This window comes from Mustela putorius, unplaced genomic scaffold, assembly GCF_011764305.1.
Source record: "Mustela putorius furo isolate JIRA1106 unplaced genomic scaffold, ASM1176430v1.1 tig00003845_pilon_pilon_pilon, whole genome shotgun sequence".
Lineage (NCBI taxonomy): Eukaryota > Metazoa > Chordata > Mammalia > Carnivora > Mustelidae > Mustela > Mustela putorius.
Genome location: NW_025421998.1, coordinates 82,716,419 through 82,734,524, shown reverse-complemented (window position 1 = coordinate 82,734,524; position 18,106 = coordinate 82,716,419). Strand labels below are relative to the sequence as shown.

The 18,106-nt window shown below is 49.5% G+C and overlaps 2 protein-coding genes across 4 annotated transcripts; both read right to left on the bottom strand.

Annotated features, from left to right (window-relative positions):
* Positions 1-2,880: 2,880 nt before the first annotated feature.
* FSCN3 (fascin actin-bundling protein 3) lies at positions 2,881-11,639 on the bottom strand. Of its 3 annotated transcripts, none has more exons than XM_045062954.1 (7): positions 11,320-11,639; positions 9,696-10,392; positions 9,243-9,361; positions 6,628-6,787; positions 5,985-6,155; positions 5,470-5,675; positions 2,881-3,051 (listed from the first exon to the last, which is right to left on the bottom strand). In XM_045062954.1, the coding sequence occupies exons 1-6, from the start codon at positions 11,458-11,460 to the stop codon at positions 5,470-5,472; spliced, it is 1,494 nt and encodes a 497-aa protein (XP_044918889.1). In that variant the 5' UTR covers positions 11,461-11,639; the 3' UTR covers positions 2,881-3,051. The 3 variants fall into 3 exon arrangements, with proteins under 3 accessions (XP_044918889.1, XP_004741897.1, XP_012906190.1); XM_004741840.3 differs by having other exon boundaries at positions 5,470-5,670; positions 11,320-11,638; XM_013050736.2 differs by lacking the exon at positions 11,320-11,639 and adding an exon at positions 10,963-11,017 and having other exon boundaries at positions 5,470-5,670.
* A 1,368-nt stretch (positions 11,640-13,007) lies between these two features.
* Positions 13,008-16,158, bottom strand: ARF5 (ADP ribosylation factor 5). The gene is made up of 6 exons (XM_004741839.3): positions 15,949-16,158; positions 15,343-15,423; positions 14,881-14,990; positions 14,249-14,320; positions 13,601-13,726; positions 13,008-13,493 (listed from the first exon to the last, which is right to left on the bottom strand). The coding sequence occupies exons 1-6, from the start codon at positions 16,013-16,015 to the stop codon at positions 13,407-13,409; spliced, it is 543 nt and encodes a 180-aa protein (XP_004741896.1). The 5' UTR covers positions 16,016-16,158; the 3' UTR covers positions 13,008-13,406.
* Positions 16,159-18,106: the final 1,948 nt, after the last annotated feature.

Below are 18,106 nucleotides of genomic sequence, written 5' to 3'. Positions count from 1 at the left end.
ATATATTTATCTGTCTGTATATATACCTACTTATGTAGGTCTGTAAATACGTACCTACATTAGTGTTTGGGTGCTCACACACTGACAGGCACACCCACCCACACAGCCATACACTGATGGCAGACGTCATGGGATTTCACCCTAAGTACCCAAGGCATTCCCCCCAAATAAGGAACTTATCTTACATAGCTACAATGGCCAAGAAAATTTACAATACTTTGTTAATCTAAGAAAATACACGTTACTTCCTTAATTGTGTATGTATTTTTGGCAAAGCAGCAGAGTGGAAAAGCCATTATTCATACTCTTTTTGTCCCTTTATTCATGCTTGGGGTGGGGGGGGGCGGGTTTGCTTGCTTCTTCTTCTAGTAAGTTCCAAGTCTTCTCAATTTTGTTTCCCTGAAGAGAAACCTCTAGGTTCCTCCTGGGAAGGGTTGGTATGTAGGGAAAAAGAGGAATAGGGGGAAAAGGGGGTGAAGAAAGGGATATCTTGAAGGGGGAGGGGCTCATTCCTCCAGGCTTGTTCCCTTTTGAAGAGCTGGGGATAGAATGATGATGGTGGGAAGCAGGTAAGAGGAGTGGGGGCAAGTCTGGTTTCTCCCATCTGGGAGGGGTACTCACCCAGAAGTTATCTCATCATCAAATACTCTAGTGCCTTGCTCTTCAGCAACCAGCCACCAGTCACATGTGGCTATATAAATGTAACTAAAATTAAGTAAAATGAGCAATTTAGCTCCTCATTCACACCAGTTACATATCAAATGCCCAATGGTCACAGGTGTCCCCTGGCTCCTGTATCAGATGATAAACATTCTAGAACAATCTCGAATTTCCATCAGCACAGAAAGTTCTGTGGGCCAGCATAGCTCTCAAGGGAAATGCCAAGGGTGATGGAGCATACCCTACCCCTGTCCCTGCTGACAGACTGCCCGGGAAAATGGGTGAGGTTTTGGGGGGTGACAATCTGCACGGTACAGTCTGGGAACAAGCCATTCACTCAGCTGTAGGACTGAGGTTGGCAATGAAGGCAGCTGCCCACTGAAGCCCCATTGCCGGGCACATTCAAGTGGAGGGTGGATGGCCACTTGTGGGGAATGGGGGTAACAGACTATGTGGAGTGTGTGTGTGTGTGTGTGTATCTCCGTGCAAATGAATGCTCGTGCATCTAAGTTTGTATATGCATTTATGGAATGCTGAGGAAAAGATTCTGCATTAAATGACCCCAACGTCCAGTCTCTCTGAAGAGTGTACTGTATTTCAACTCATATCTCTGGTCTATTCTTAATGTTCTCTAGGAAAGGGATACCCTGGGCTCTAGTGTTCTAAAGCTTTGCTTGTTAGATTAAAATTTTTACAAAACTCTTTCCTATCTCTTGGGGTGCTTGGGTGGCTCAGTTGTTCGGCATCTGCCTTTGGCTTGGGTCGTGATCCCGGGGTTCTGGGATGGAGACCTCCATCAGGCTCCCTGCTCAGCAGGAAACCTGTTCCTCCCTCTCCCACTCCCCCTGCTCTTGCTGTCTCTTGCTGTCTCTCTCTCTGTCAAATAAATAAGTAAAATCTTCTAAAAAAATAAAAGAATTATTTTCTATCTCTTGAGGAGAAACATACTTACAAAAACCCGAGGTCATTTTCCTCTATGCAAATGGAACCTCTCCCATGTTGTGGTTTTAGCTTCTTTTCTTAACATATTGAAAACCCAGGCACCCATTATAGTACGGTGCAATTTTCCCGAAGTGGGGGTCAGACATCACTGTTGGTATTTGAGGACATTTCAGGAGGCATGTAGACACTGCTTTAAATAATATTTAGTCAGAAATGAGAATATTATTCCCCTTTTGACTTCCTTTCAAATCTCATTGCACTGAAGAGAAAGCTTTCATTTTGGTCCTCTGTAACAACTGTTAACCTTTTTTATAACAGAGGGAAAGAGAACCTCTGGTTTTGAGGTTTGGGCAGGGGAGGGAAATCTAACTAGGATTTGATAACAGCACTTAGTTTTCATTGTATTTATTTTTAAGGTCCCTTTCTATTTACGGCAAGTGAGTCTCCTATTTTGTGATAGTGATTAAAATAGTCCTTTTTTATTTTTAAATATTTTATTATTTATTTGACACAGAGAGAGAGATCATAAGCAGGGGGATGGGCAGGCAGAAGGAGAAGCAGGCTTCCTACTGAGCAGGGAGATGGATGTGGGGCTTGATCCCAGGATCCTGGGATCATGACTGAGCCAAAGGCAGACACTTAACCATCTGAGCCACCCAGGCACCTCTAAAATATTCCTTTCTAAATAAAATTACTTAAAAGTTTATGTCAATGAAGACATTGATAGAACAGATGATTGATAGATGAAGGCCAAAGTTATAAAGACAGTACAAGAATGATGTTCATTGTGGAAGCTCGGTTTTGATGGAAAGAGTAGTGGACATTATAATCCCCTAATTGAAGAATTGAGTCAGAGCTCCCAGTCATGGGACCCTCACTTCAACTCCTGTAAAAGGTGGGCGATGACAGGGAAAGTACCTGTCTTGCCCAACTGACAAGATCAAAGGTGAGATGATTGGTATATTTCAGGCTATCGATGCATAAGATGTGTCACGATCATTACCCTGTGCCCATAGGACTCATAATCCCTCATTCTTTCAAAACCCAAAGGACATCTAATCATTTCTGGATTCTGCATCCTTCAGGGCAAAACTGGCTTCTCACATGATTACTGGAAAAATTCTAGTGGTCCTGTGGGGATGGGGGAAGATCAGTGGAAGCATTGGTTACCATCTGGTCTTGCCTCTTCCGGATTGAACTTGCAGGGGGCTTGGGGCCTTGGACTCCACCCACCTCCAGACCCTTATTCTGTACTGAGTCAGATGCACACAAGGGGTCTTGGGGGTGGCCTTTTGTGTATTGTTGCTCAAAACAGGTGTTTTGCTAAACTGGGTAGGGAAAGTTGTGTAACAGATATTCTCATGGATCTTGACTCTGGGGTTCCTGTTGTGTTTAGTGCAGTAGTTTCTCCTGGAGGATTTGGATTTCCATAGGTGGCATCCCATTGACCTGGAAAGGGAAGAGGAAACAGAAACCTTGAGTCAATGATTTGCTGATTTGCTGGAAAAATCTGGTAAGATCAACTGGGAAAAGAGAGAATAAAATGATTTGTCCCATTATTATTTTTCTTTTCTTTTCTTTTTTAAAGTAGGCTCCACACCCATCATGGAGCTCAACACAGGGCTCAAACTCACAATCCTGAGATGAAGACCTGAGCTGAGATCAAGAGTCAGACACTTAGGCGACTGACTGTCCTGTTTTGTCCCATGCTTGATGAATGTGAAGTTGTATGTTTATGTGTATTTGATGTATGTGAAACTAGTTTATAGGCAAAGGCAGTAAAAATTATTATTATTTTTTAAAGATTTTATTTATTTATTTATTTGACAGAGAGAGATCACAAGTAGGCAGAGAGGCAGGCGGAGAGAGAGAGGAGGAAGCAGGCCCCCTGCCGAGCAGAGAGCCCGATGCGGGACTCGATCCCAGGACCCTGAGATCATGACCTGAGCCGAAGGCAGCGGCTTAACCCACTGAGCCACCCAGGCGCCCTGGCAGTAAAAATTATTTTTAATCAGATTAATGGTATAAAAGATAGCATCAGAATTCAAAGGGATACTATAGTCAACAGATAAGATTTATTAAGAATTCAACTGGATTGGGGAAGGTTTCTGATAAAGGACCCTGCACTAGATTCCAGGCTGCTTACTATACATTTTATAATCATTATTTCTCATAACACAACAAAATCCTACAAGATATATACTATATTCCCCTTTTATTGGCCAGGAACAGGATTTGAGAGGTTCATTTTTCCAGGGTCAAACAAGTTTAACTGATAAAAATCCAATGAGAACCCAGTTCAATGTCTAAGAATGAGCTATTAACCACTATGATACATTGTCTACTGGAATGTCATGGCCTGGAAGGAGCCTGCAAAATTTAGTTCCATTGAAACCCTTTATGAAACAGATAAGAAAAGAAGCCTGGTGGAATTTCATTTGATTTTTTTCCACTTTGGCCCTAGCAAAGGGTTTGTTTAGAAAACCAGTAGAGGGGTGCCTGGGTGGGTCAGTGGCTTAAAGCCTCTGCCTTCGGCTCAGGTCATGATCCCAGGGTCCTGGGATCGGGCCATGCATCGGGCTCTCTGCTCAGTGGGGAGCCTGCTTCCTTCCTCTCTCTCTCTCTGCCTGCCTCTCTGCCTACTTGTGATCTCTGTCTGTCAAATAAATAAATAAATAAACTCTTAAAAAAAAAGAAGAAGAAGAAAGAAAAGAAATCAGTAGAAAATGCAAGAAAGGAGTGAATATATATAGTGGGGGTCCATATCTAGATCCATATGGCTACTTAACCTTCATACCATCCTGTGAAGTAGCTATTATTCCCATTTTACAGATAGGGAAACCAAGGCCTAGAAATGTTAAAACAATTTCCCCAAGGTTCCAGGTCTATGTGATACTAAAACCAAAGCTCTTCTTCCCACAACATCCTCATGCCCTTCCAAGCCAGGGAAGTGAGGTCAGCTCTGAGGAAACAGGGCAAAGAGCAGTGAGGTGTCCTGAAGACCTGGGAACAGGGAATGATTTAGGAAAGCAAACTTGGCATGGAGAAGAGATGATGGGGTGGACGGATCTGGAGGCAGTGAGTGCTGCTGGGGAGCCCTCATCACAGTGCAGGCTTTGGGTGAAAAGCCTGGATTCACACGGTAGCAAAGGTAGTTAAGAAGGAGCAAGTGCTCAAGTCATGGTTATGGAAGTACCCAAGAGTTTTCAGGGTTTGGTAAAGGGAATGAAAGGGAGGAAGGCGAGATGGTGCTGAGATCTCGATCCAGAGCATCTGGGAGGATAGCAACGCTCTAGATGGCCATGGGGAAGGACCGGAAGAATCATCTGCAGAAGGGAGAGGGATGAGGCTGATTTTGAGAGGATGGCAGGACAAAGTCAAGTCAGTTGTCAATCAGAAAGTTGGAAAGAGAGGAGGTTAGCGCTCTGGAGAAGGGTCAGAGATGCAGATGAATATCTGGAAGCCATCAGCACACCAGGGATCCAGGGGTGTGGGGATAGAAAGTGCATAGTTTAGAAGGCATACCCTCAAAGTTACCCATCTTCCCTAAGAGTAGGGCAAAGCTCTGCATCTTAACACAGAGAGATACATCTGATTCTGTCCCCCTCAAGCTTGCTGGCACACACGTCAATGTGGTCTCATCGTCAGAAACCTAGATCTGATTTCCCCTTCTTTGTCTAGCAAGTCAGTCTCCAGAAGCCCTGAGAGGAGAGTCTGGATTTGGAATAAATGTCTGGAGCTGATCCGGTTGTGGGACAGAAGTCAGTCCACGGGTGTGTTTTGGTCTCATGCTCACCCACTTCCCTTCTTTCCTTGCTCCTCAGCTCCTTCTCCTCTACCTCCTAGTCCTGACCCACTTGATCTTACCTAAAACTCCCAAATACACTCTTTGGTAATCTCTTCGCTGTCCGCCAACAGGGTGCCGCTTCGGTCGGATCGCATATAGAAGCCATTGGGTGCCAGCACCGTGAGCAGGTTGCTCCCGTGAAGCTCTATACAGAAGTTGAGAGCAAACTTCCCCCAAGGACGAAAGGTGCCGAAGGATGTTATTGACCAGAAGGATCCACCCTGTGCTGGGGAGGGAAGGGTGAAGGATGAAGTCCTCCCACTGGATGGCTAGAGGAGGCTCCCGGCAAGTACGCCAGCCCCTCTGACTTCCCCACTGCCTATGTAGGCAGGTCCATCTGTGGAAACGTGGGAGGGCTGGGTTTGGGTCTACCAACCCACTCGGGGGGCCTTGACGTGTGAAAACAAAGAGAAACTCCATTTTTCCTTTTCTGCTGAGTAGGCTCTGAGCAGAAGACATTGGAGTCCGAGTTGGGGCTAAGGCAGGACAAGACCGTGAACCCAGGAGAAGTTCACGGAGAAGAGAAGCTCCTCACCCTGGAAGTGGTAGATGCCCTGGCGGCAAGGCAGCAGGTGGATGCAGTCGGGCTGGTCCATATTGCACTTCATGAGGTCATGCTCTGAGGACGTGCCCACGTACCCATAACGACCTCGCAGTACAAGGAAGGGCCGGTTAGCTAATCGAATCCCAAATTCCTCATTGGGGCCTGGAAGAAACAGAGAGGAGTTATCTGGATGAGCTGCTTCCAGATGCTTTCCAGGAGGAGGGACACTTAATTGCAGGTTATCAACATTTAAACAATTACTGAACACCTACTAGGTGCCAGATCTTGGGCTGGGTACTTATGAAATGTCTGTCAAAACACTTAATAGGGTGTAGAGCCCAAGAGGTTTTAATATCCTTCCTTCCTTTGAGAGGGTGGTGAATCTATTTAATCTTCACAAGACTCCTGGGAGGCAGGTGGACTGGAAAGCACCCCCCTTGGGAAGGGAGCCAATGGAACTGGGGCTCAAAGATGTGTTTGCCCAAGTAATGACAAAAATTCATTGTCATTCAGCAAATTCAGTGATTCAGCAAATACACAGACCCCAGCTCCAGTGCTCTTTCTATTACAGCCCAGCTCCCTCTGAAAGCATCACTGACTTGGGATAACCTGGCAGGAGGGCCTCTCTCCTCACCTGGGATGGTGGCATTGGCCATCAGCAGGCCATTGTCTATGATGCCCAAGAAGCGTCCATTGGGAGACTGCAGGATGATCTTGCCACAATTCCAGTGCACTCGGAAGAAGGTATCAGGCTCCATGGGGTGCCCATTAGCCACCACTGTTCTGTGGCGCCTCTGAAGAGATTACAGGGAGCAGACAAGAGAAACAAGGACAAAATCTCAGCTTTCTTCCCATCGTTTTTATTCCTACATCCCACACGCAGACTTTCTTCATTCTCCCAGGGCATGTGCTTTATGCTTTCACATCCTTTCTTTTCTTTCTTTCTTTCTTTTTTTCTTTCTTTCTTTCTTTCAAGATTTTATTTATTTAGTTGACAGAGAGAGAGAGAGAGAGAGAGCATGCACAAAAGCAGGGGGAGTGGGAGAGGGAGAAGCAGGCTCCCTAGGGATCCTGATGAGGGGCTCTATCCCGGGATCCTGGGATCATGACCTGAACCAAAGGCAGATGTTTAACTAACTGAGCCCCCCAGGTGCCCTGTTTTCACATCCTTTTTGGAAAACATATTGTGGTCTCAGCTCCCCCCTCTTCCCCAGTCTTGGCTATATCCCAGAGTCCATTATCAAAAAAGGACCTGGATAACCACATGGAGAGAAATAAACCTCAGCCCAGATACCAAAATAATTTTCAAATGGATCAAAGACATAAAAATGAAAGCAAAACCATAAAACATCTACAAGAAAACCTAGGAGAAAGTCTTTGCAACATTGGGGCAGGCAAAGATTTATTGGAACCAAAAAATCACTAATCGTGTGCAGAGTGGAGAAACTGGACTTCATCAAAATAAAAAACTTGCTGCTCAAAAGACACTATTAAGCAAATGAAAAGGCAAGCCACAGGTTCCGAGGAAACACAATACCTGTATTTGGCAAAGAACTTGCCTTTAGAACACAGAAAGAACTCTTGACTTTAGAACATAAGAAAGAATACTTATGACTTGATCATAAGAAAACCCAGTGGGCAAAAGATTTGAACAGACACCTCACAGAGAAGATATACATATGGCCAATAAGCCCATGAAAAGATACTCAATGTTACTAATTACAAGAGACATGCAAATTAAAGGCACACTAAGATGTCACTGCACTTCCATTAGAGTGGCTAAAATAAAAAATACAGACAATATCAAGTGTTGATGAGGAAGTGGAACAGTTAGAACTCATACATTGCTGGCAAGAATGTAAAATAGAATACTCACTTTAGAAAACTATTTAACATTTTCTTAAAAATATAAACATGGGGCACCTGGGTGGCCCAGTTGGTTAAATGTATGCCTTTGGCTCAGGTCATGATCCCAGGGTCCTGGGATCGAGTCCTGCGTTGGGCTCCCTGTTCAGCGAGGAGTCTGTTTTTCCCTTTCACTCCACCCTTCCCCCCACACCCCTGCTTGTGCCTGATCTCTCTCTCTCTCTCTCTCTTTTTCTCTAGCTTGCTCTCTCAAGGAAATAAAGGCAATCTTAAAAAAATTAAAAAATAAAAATATAAACACACATTTATCATGTGACACAGTATTTCTACCCCTAAGATTACTGAAAGTACAGACCCACAAAAAAACTCGAATGCAAATGTTCCTTGCAACTCTACTTTTTAAAAGATTTTATTTATTTACTATGAGCAGGGAGCCTGACATGGGGCTCCATCCCAGCATCCTGGGATCATGACCTGAGCTGAAGGCAGAGGCTTAACCGGCTGAACCACCCAGGTGCCCCGCAACTTTATTCACAATAGCCCAAACTGGAGAGGACTCAAGTGTTCATCAACAAGTAAATGGATAAATAAATCATGTGTGTGTTGATGAGTAGTAGTATGGGAAACGGCTCAGTAATAACAGAGGATAAACTACAGATACATGGATCATGAATCTCAAAAATATTATGCTGATGAAAGGAAGAATACACAGGGTGCCATGGTGTGATTCCATTCATGGGAAATTCTAGAGTAGGCGACTAATCGGCAGCGACAGAACAGTAACGGGTGGAGGAGAGGGCAAGAGGAAAGGGGGACTGACTACAAAGGGGCAAGAGGGAATTTATGTAGTGATGTGAATAATCTTTAACTTGTGATTGGGTGTATAGATGTGCATATACATGCACGAGTGTATACATTTGTCAAAACTTCTTGAATTGCACATTGAAACGAGTGCAGTTGATTGTATATAAATTGTGCCACCGTAAAATTGGTTTTTCTTTCTTTCTTTTTTTTTTTTTAGATTTATTTATTTATTTATTTGACAGACAGAGATCACAAGGAGACAGAGAGGCAGGCAGAGAGAGAGAAGCAGAGAGCCCAATGCGGGACTCGATCCCAGGACCCTGAGATCACGACCTGAGCCGAAGGCAGCGGCCTAACCCACTGAGCCACCCAGGTGCCCCTCTTTCTTCTTTTTTTTCAAAGAGGCCCCATTGAATGAAATTGGGCCCATTGGTTAAAAATTGACCAGGGTCTCCACCCTTGTCTCCACCGTCCTCCACCTCAGCCTCTGGTCACCTGCCTTGAAGAAGGAGAAAGTATGTCTAGAATGGGAGAGCTCAGAAATGAAGGATTCCCTTGCTCAGAAGGCCAAGGTCTCACCTGGGCTAGGTAGCAGCCATTGGCTGCACGAAGCTGCAAGCTGGGGCTCTCATCGTCACATTCAAACTGGAACAAGGACATTGGGGTTATGTGCTCAGAGGCAGCGCATACCTCAACATCTGCAGAGAAAGATCATGTCAGAAGGAGCCAGAGTCTGGTTTCAACCTCAGTCTTAGCCCCTCCTCCACACCTTCTGTCTGGGTTCCCTCTGGTTCCCCTCGTCAGCCTTTACCACCTTCTGCAGACCACAGGAGCCTGGAGAAGACCCAAGCTATTCCCTGAAGTCCCTGTCCCTGCCTTATCACCCTACTCCATGGTCTAAGAGATCCTGTTGGGACCCTAGGATCCTCCTTATCAGCAGCTTCCAAAATATCTGCTGCTCTCCAATACATTTTTCTCTTTCCAGGAGCCAGCTCTCCCTCCCTCCACAGCTGTCCTAGACCCAGCACTTGCCATAGATGATGGAGAGGAACTTCCGAGTCTTGGACCTGAGGCTGACCCAGGTGGGACATCGCTGTAGGACGAACCACTCCTCACCCCTGTGGGGATTGGAGCCCAGGCCCAGAAGCAGGCGTGTGCCCTGCGGGTACAGCATGCCTCCTTCTCCGTCGCTCAGGGCCACGAGCCCTCCCGGCCGCACCTGCATGTGAAAAGCCGTCTGTGCTGAGGGTTGGGGGACCAGCCGGTCTACGTGGGACAAGAAGAAGTGTGTTGAGGTCTCCAGGTGGTAGCATCCATCTTGGAAATGCAACAGGAAGCCACATTCCTCCAGGCAGGGAACGGGCGCATCTACCCAGACACGGCCCATAGTGGGGTCAGCCCGGGCATAGCAGTGGTTCACAGGGCTGTAGAGGATCACGTGGACGTGCAGGGCCGGACGGGGGGTCCACATGTGGTAGGCTGAGAGGACCCTGGAGTTGCAAAACACATCTTCACCGTCAGACTCCAGGTAACGGCCACTAATTATGCACTGGAGGGTCCACTTGCCATTGCGGTGGAAACGCAGGAGGAAGCACCCGTGGTGGCTGGTCCTGGGCCGGCCGTAGCATAGACTGCCGTCTGCCTCGCACAGGAGGTAAAGGCCTTGCAAGCCTCGTAGTCGGACCACCGCCTGTGCGTCATGCTCATTGCTCACCAAGATCTCCCAGGTCTGGAGGCGGTGGGAGGGAGAGGCAGGAGATCAGTATTGCCGAATGACCAGGCCAGGGTGTCCAATGCCATCACGCCTGGCATCACCCTAGGACCTTCATGGCGACCAACCACCTTCCCCTCCACATCGGCCTCCACAGAGACTGCCAGCTTTTCCACCCTCTCATCCAACTGATCAAAAGATTTCAGGAGACCTCTCCTACTGGAATCAGGGCGCTTCTCAAGATCCCAAGAAAAGTTCTAAGGACCTGCCTCTCCCAGCTCACTGAAGGTAAAACTCCTTCTCTGTTACTTGGTGGCTTCCTTCAATGCCTAATTTTCTAAGAAGTGTTTTGGTTTAAGTTTGACTTCTCTCTTCCTCACTGTTGCCCCTGGAGAGCATGTTAACTAACACTCCCCTCCCCAGAGCCCACCTCCCCAGCAGGGCAGGAGAAAGTCAAGACCTCTTACATTGGGGTGGGCAGGCCCAGGCTCCAGGGATAAGGATTCCCAAACCACAACCCATAACCGAAAAGAATCAGTCCATCCCTAACTGCACTGCGCTCCGCTACCCACCCCCCCCCAAACCCACCACAGCCCCTGGCACGCTGGAGGCCCACAGTCCTGCCTTCCAGCCTGGGCTCTTCACCTCTCCTCTTTGTGATGACACAGCCACCTGGTGTTGGGGTGGAGGGAAGAAAGCAGCCAGAGAAGGCAAGGCAGCAAGGGCTGAGGCTTTGCCTCTCGGAACAGGTTGAGAAAGGGGGAGAGGGAAGGATCGAGACCTGTGAGCAAAAGCCTGGGGTAGGAGGGTCTTGGGCTGGTAATGGCAAAGGCTAGGAAAATGATAGCGAGTGTACCTCAGCCACCACACACACACACACACGCACACACACACCAGAGCTTGGCCACTAGGAAAGAGGACTCCCGTACAGGTTTATCTGGTTACCTGTCTCCGGCCCAAGCCCTTTGCAGTAGCAGTGACCGTGTTCTTATATGCCTCAAAAGTGAGGTAGGATCCTGCCCAGCTGATGAGCCCAACCCTTAGCTCCTCAGGCTTGGGTCTTCGAGTCCACTCCACCTCCTCCATGGGGCCGGCACCACAGGTGATGACTCTGTCCGGCCCAGCCTTCCCCCCAGTGGTGCAGTTCCACAGGCCATAGGGCCTGGAATCAGGCCTGTAGTACCCACCAGAAGACGTTCCCAGAGGGAATTTCTCAGGCAGAGGCTGGCCTAGGGCCCAGCGCCTCTGTGACCCGGGAGCATTGTGACTGTGAGGGCTGCCTCTTATCCATAGTGGGGAAAGGGCACTGGCCCGGCCATGGTCAATCCGCAGCCCAGAGGAAGTGGGTCTAGGGCCTCTGGCGTCAAGCTCCCTGTGCAACTCCAGGCACCAACAGAGCTGAGCTAAGACTGGGAATCAGAACACCAACCTGGGCCAGTGATAACCTGTGACTACAGGCAAGTGTCTTCCATTCTTTGCTTGTTTCTCGCTTTAATCACAGGATAAAAACCAACCTCTTTCCTCCTCACGAAGTGAGGTCTGCTTGGCTCCCTTGGGACTCAAGTGTATTTCGAGTTCAAGATATCCAGGAAAAATTTATTAACTTTTACAGCCCTTGAGAGAATGAAGCCAAAATGTCTCAGAAGATGCTTTTCAGGGGGTGTGAGAAAACCCTAGATAAATAACCAGCAAGGATCAAATGACTCATTTTCATCAGGAAGGGTTGGCTCAGAACAGGGGAAGGGAAATGTCCTAGGTAGGGAGAGCCCTGGGCATCTTCCTCATAATCCCCTGCCTCACTGTTCCTAAGGATCCCAGCCCTTCCCCTCAAAGGGTCCCTGTTGGCCAACAGCTTCTGGGACTCACTTCCTACAAAGCTCCTGGAGAAAATCAGGCCAGTAGCTGGAGAAACTGACCACCATGAAAGGAGAACGGCAAGAAGAAATAACGGTGGCAAGGGCAGGTTTTGTTTAAGCTTTGCAGGGATTCGAAGAACGGGCAGAGTGAACCACACCTGGAGAACCACCTACACTCCTGGTTCCATGCACATACTTTCCCCTTCCTGCTGTGGGGGCGAGGTGGTACAGGGCCAGAGGTGTCTTTTAGGTAGAAAGAGTTGCCTCACACGGTGCGGAACTTTAATCCCCAAGGATTAGAAGAACCCTATGGTGTTTCATAGAATAAGGCTAACAGAGTAGTAGTGACAGAATCACCTGTGTAATTTCTAAGATGCATATTCTTGGGCTTCAGATCAGTCTTAATGAGTCATATTTTCTGAAGTGCCCTTCGGGGTGCTATTGTTAATAAATACTGCCCCCCAATTTTAATGTTCACAGTAATCTTTAAGAACCACTATTCTAAGTAGCTAGGAGATGGAAAGGCCCAGGATATAAGAGATTTACAGAATCATGAAAGTAGATACCCTCAGCAAAGGCCCCCTGGAATTGGGGAGTGCTTGTAGCCTCAAGAATAAGGAGGGCGAAGCTGAGCTGGATGAAGGGAGCCGGTGTGTGCATGCGGTGGGGAGGGGGTCGCTCTGTAGTCTCCAGGGCTCTGAGCTTCCTTCCTATCGCATTGTCCCTTTGTATCCAACAACCCAGCCCCCTCACTTCTAGGCTACAGACAACACCATGTACAAACCACAGCAAATTTATTACTCAATGTCCAGTGCCACATCATAGCACCACCAGAGCCCTCACCTTCCCTCCCCACCTGGCCCCAAGGGGACTCCCGAAATGGAAAAAAAAGAAAGTAAACCCAGATCCCTGCTCCTCCTCTGGAAGAAGGGGCCTTAGCCCTGGAGAAGTCCCCCTTCCACAGGTCCCAGCAGGCAGGAGAGTGGACCCCTTCGGCCCAGACAGTGAGGCTCCAGGCTCCAACGACAGAGAGAACATGCAGGTAGGAGCCAGAGCGGAGGCCCGTGTCTGTGGGAGAGGAGTGGGAGGGAAGGGCACTGCCTGAGGAGTCCGGGAATCTGGCCGTCCCCGGTGCACGCGGGAGCTTCTGGGCAGCAGGGGCCGGCCCCTGGTGGGTTAGCGCTTGGACAGCTCGTGGGACAGCCAGTCGAGCCCATCATACAGGCCTGTGCCTTGGGTGGCACAGGTGGCCTGGACGTACCACTGTGGGGAGAAGGAAAGAGAGCTCAGCAGCAAGGAAGATGAGGGGACGCCTTCACGTCCTACCCCCCCACCCCCCCGTGGCACCCTGGGCCATGCGGGACCCTCACCGTGCGGCTCCGCAAGTGCTGCAGGCCCAGCTTGTCGGTGAGCTCGCTCACGGGCATGGCGTTGGGCATGTCCTGCTTGTTGGCAAACACCAGCAGCACGGCATCCCGCAGCTCGTCCTCCTGCAGCTGAGACGGGTGAAGGGGATGGAGGCCGGCGTCCTGGCAGAGTCTCCAGGCCTCCCCTTCCCGCTGGGCAGGGAAACCTCCCTTTCTGCCTTCTAACATATTTGTGGGGAAAATGTAATATCGTGTAGTCTGAGCTGAACACAAGCTTCCTAAGTCAGCTTGCAGCCATCTGGCCTTAAATCCAAAAAGAGCCTTTTTCAAATGACTTGCCCTAGTCAAAATGGCAACGTTTCTCAATGGAAAAACAAGAATGTTAAGAGGATGTTTCTCTCCACCACACATAATTCCCCTTTCCCCACCAACACCTCGGATGTGAAGACGTGAGGATTCAAGGAAAAAGTCAATCTTGGGCTTTTTGACCTGACTCCAGTTAAAACACAGTGAGGTATGCCTTGCGACTGCGTCCACACAGAGAAACACAGTCAAGGCCTGTGAGACATTTCCTGACTTTCACCCCAGCTCAGAGATCTCAGAGCTCTGTCTCTGAACGGGGACTCCATTCCCAGGGCTCTTGGTGCTCACCATCTTCTGGAGCTCGTCAGCAGATTCCTGGACCCTCTCTCGGTCATTACTGTCCACTACGAAGATGAGGCCCTGGGAGGGAAGGAAGAACGGACAAGCCATCACTCCCAGCTGGGACATACCCTAGTCTGGCTCTTTCTTTTTCCCATCTTTGTGTCTAAACCTTCTCATCTTAAAACTTTTCACTAAGCTTCTGCAAACACGGTGGCACCAACCGGAGACACCATGTGAAGGATACAGCCTCTGCCCTCAGGCAAGCAGTGTAGTTAGAAGAAGCACAAGGGACCAGGGAAAGACCAGACGAGAGCTAAATGAGGCAGCATGAGTGCGCCTGACTGCCTCAGTCAGAACTGTGAGTTCAAGTCCCACGTTGGAAGAAAAAGCTGACTTTAAAAATAAATAAACAAATAAATGAGGCAGCATGGCCCCAGAGTTCTGCTTCTCAGAAGCTAAGGTAGCTAAGTCTCAGAAAACTAAAGGCATTCCTGAAGGATGAGGAGAGGTAAGGCTACAACTGTGGATAGATGGGAGGTGAAGGTTTTTTTCCCCCTGGCTTGTGAGACAGGCCTAGGCCAACATCTCAGTCGTAGCCCTAACACCTTCTCTCCTGGGGTTGGAGAGCCCCACCCCACCTGAGTGTTCTGGAAGTAGTGCCGCCACAGAGGCCGAATCTTGTCCTGGCCTCCCACGTCCCAGACTGTGAAACAAATGTTCTTGTATTCCACTGTTTCCACATTGAAGCCTGGAGATAATTGGAAAAAAAAAATATGAGAACCAAGTCCTGAAAGAAAGGAACTCTCTAAATCTAGGTGGATTCACTGGGGACATAAAACCAGAAGGCAATGATCAAGTCCCATGGGAAGAGAACCCCAGAGAACAGTCAGTCTACAGACCAGGCCCAGCTAGGTCACATACACCTGCCTCAGCACCATGCAGCAACTAAAGGTAACTGTGACCCACTTCTCAGGTAGCAGTGTCTGGTGTCAGGGTCAGCTCCCTGCACAGAGATAAGGGCCTCAGGCAGAATGGGTAGCAAACCCTGGGAAGGCCTGCTGCCAGCCTCCCGCTCCTCCCAGCCTCGCCTCAGAACTCACCTATGGTGGGGATGGTGGTGACAATCTCCCCCAACTTCAGTTTGTACAAGATTGTGGTCTTGCCGGCTGCATCCAAGCCAACTGCAAGGAGAGGGGCACAGGGATGGAGACGGGAGCGAGGGAGCCCTCTAGAGACCAGGAAAGGGGAGAAGCCAGGACAGCCGATGGAGACGGGGGCGGAGAGCCCAAGCGCCTGCAGGTGCGCTCCGTTCTCTACCTTCGAGGCCTTAAGAGCAGTCTGGGTGGTGAGCACCAACTCGTGCCCCAAAGCGGGCGAGAGGCGGGAGATGGCTAGGGGGGAAAGGGCATAGGAGGAGGGCTGCGCTCCTTTTAAAAGTCGTCTCCAAGGGCGGAATCCTCCCTTTTTCCCAGCCGGGCTGGGGAGGAGGGAGCTTCACCCCACCCAGGCCCGCAGCTCCCGGGCTCAGGCCCGGGGATCGGCACTGCAGACCGCGACCAGCCCGAGAGCAGTGACCCCCGGGGGGTTAGGAGGCAGGTGACTCCAGGTCAGAGACCCGGCTGAGCTGGGCTCGGAGGGACGCGGGGGCGGGAGGGCTGCGCGGGGGCCGGCGCTCCGGTCCGGGCCGCGCGCTAGATCTGCCTCACCCATGAGGATCCTCATCTGCTTCTTCCCGAAGATCCGCGAAAAGAGCGCGGACACGGTGAGGCCCATGGCGGGGCCCGGGGGAGGGGGTGCGGGCACGGACGCGGGGTGCGGGCTGGAACCGGCCGGCCGCTGGGGGATGGGGCGCAGCAGCAGGAGGAGGAGGCTCCGCCACCGCCTCCGCGCGTCCCGGCCCGCCCTACGTCATCGCGGGCCCGCCCCCGACCGGGCCCCGCCCCCTCCCCGCCCCTTCCCCGCCCCCAGGCTCCGGCTCTGGCGAAATCTGAAGCTTGGAGAGTCTCTGCAGCCTCGCGGCGTCCCGCGCCGGTTTTAAAGAGGATTGAGGTCTCGGTCTTTCCCGGTTTCTGGAACGCTGCCAGGTCTGTGGCTGCTTCACCGGCAGCCCAAGCGGGGCCGAGGAGAGTCTACAGTGCTTCACAACGGCCCCCGACCCGTAGCTTAAGTGGCCAGCCCCTGGGTTTTGGTTCGTCGCGGCCAGTCCACCCTGCTCTCAGGTTTAGCTCTTGCGAACTAGCATCACCCACTGTATGCACCGCCGTCCTAGGGGAGCGGAAGCTCTGTGCTCCCGTCTTAGTCTTCTCTTTGACCCCCTCAGCGCCCAGAGAGGGGCTTTGAGCGTTGCAGGTGGTTCAAGGGACCGTAGAATCCCGAGAGGAGTGTGCGGGAGGTGGGAAAAGAAAGTGCCCCAGCGCTAGCTGGCTTTCTTGGTTTCGCAGTCAGCAGAATCTACTCCTGCATACAGGAGAAACAGGCCCTTGCCAGGAAGGGCCCCGGACTCAATGTCCTTCAGCTGACCGAGGCAGCCTTTCTGAAGCCGCTTCACTTTGCCACAGACCTGGGAACCCGGATTTTTTAATGTCCTCCAATCCAGGAATTGATGAAACTCTTGTCGCCCTCGACAAAAGTGCTTCACAAGTAATTTTCCCACTAAGCAAGACAGGTATTTAAATTTCTTCTACGATAGAGACTGAGTCAGTGCCAGGCACCTAATAAATGCTTAACAAATACAGTACTTGGTTTGGATGATCTAATAGGCGGCTCAGTGGAGCAAAGTCAAGCGATTTGAAACCTACATGCCAGTAGGCTTGTAGGATCAATTGCTTATGGACTGGACATTGTGAGATGAGCTGAGAATCAGAGAACCTTCATTCATTCACTCATTCAACAAAGATTGAATGCCTACCATGTACCGTTGGTCCACGTCTCAATCAAATCTCAGTTCTGCCTTTTACCCCCTTTTTTGGAGGGCTTAGCTTCAATGATCCTCACAACCTGTTATTTTCTACAAAAGGAGAAACAGTATATCTAAATGCTTTGCATAGTGCAGCTGGATTTTATCTGGGCCACAGATATTATTTGAACGACAAATTATATGAACAGACCTCCAGGCTCTTCCCTGTCCTGACCTGAAAAGTCTGCAAAGAGAACAGCTTTGGGCACAGGGTATGAGTGAGTCCATGACTTTCCTTGACTCTTCAGCCACAGACTTGCATTCTTAAGAAGGCTTTTTACAAGGTTGAAGAGTGCGTTTAAGAGTCTCAGTATATTAACAGAACTAGTAGTGAGGAAGTCAGGTCAGTTCCACATCTTTAATTAAAAGAGCCAATCCCTGTTGTCCATCCCTGCTGTCCTTGCTCTGTTTCACTACCATCTCTTCCTCAAGACAGAAATAGCCTCCTTACCAGTCTTCTGTTCCTTGAGCTCCTTGAGCTCTTGCTCATTTAAGTCTGGATGATGCCACCCAAGATTAAAATCTTTTAGTGTCTTCTTAGCGCCCAAGATAAAGTCTAAATGCCTTAATTTGTGTCTCCACCTATTGTGCCTGGCCCATCTGTTGCCAACCTCCTTGACATACCATAAGCTATGGCTATGAGGTGATTCTCAGTGCTTCCCCGGGTGAGCCAGGCTCTCTGATGCCCTAGGAGTCCCAGCAATCTTTTCCTTCTGCCCAGAATGCTTGTTTCCCTCATCTTTAGTTAGATGGATAATTGCTACTTATGCTTCAGATCCCCAGGTATTTTCCCTGAACCTTTTCTGCTTCCCCTAGACAGGCCTCCCTCCTCTTAACTTCTGTAGCATTTTGAATATACCCATACATGCTGGTGTGAGAGCAGGACTTGTGTTTTTATCTCTGCTTTC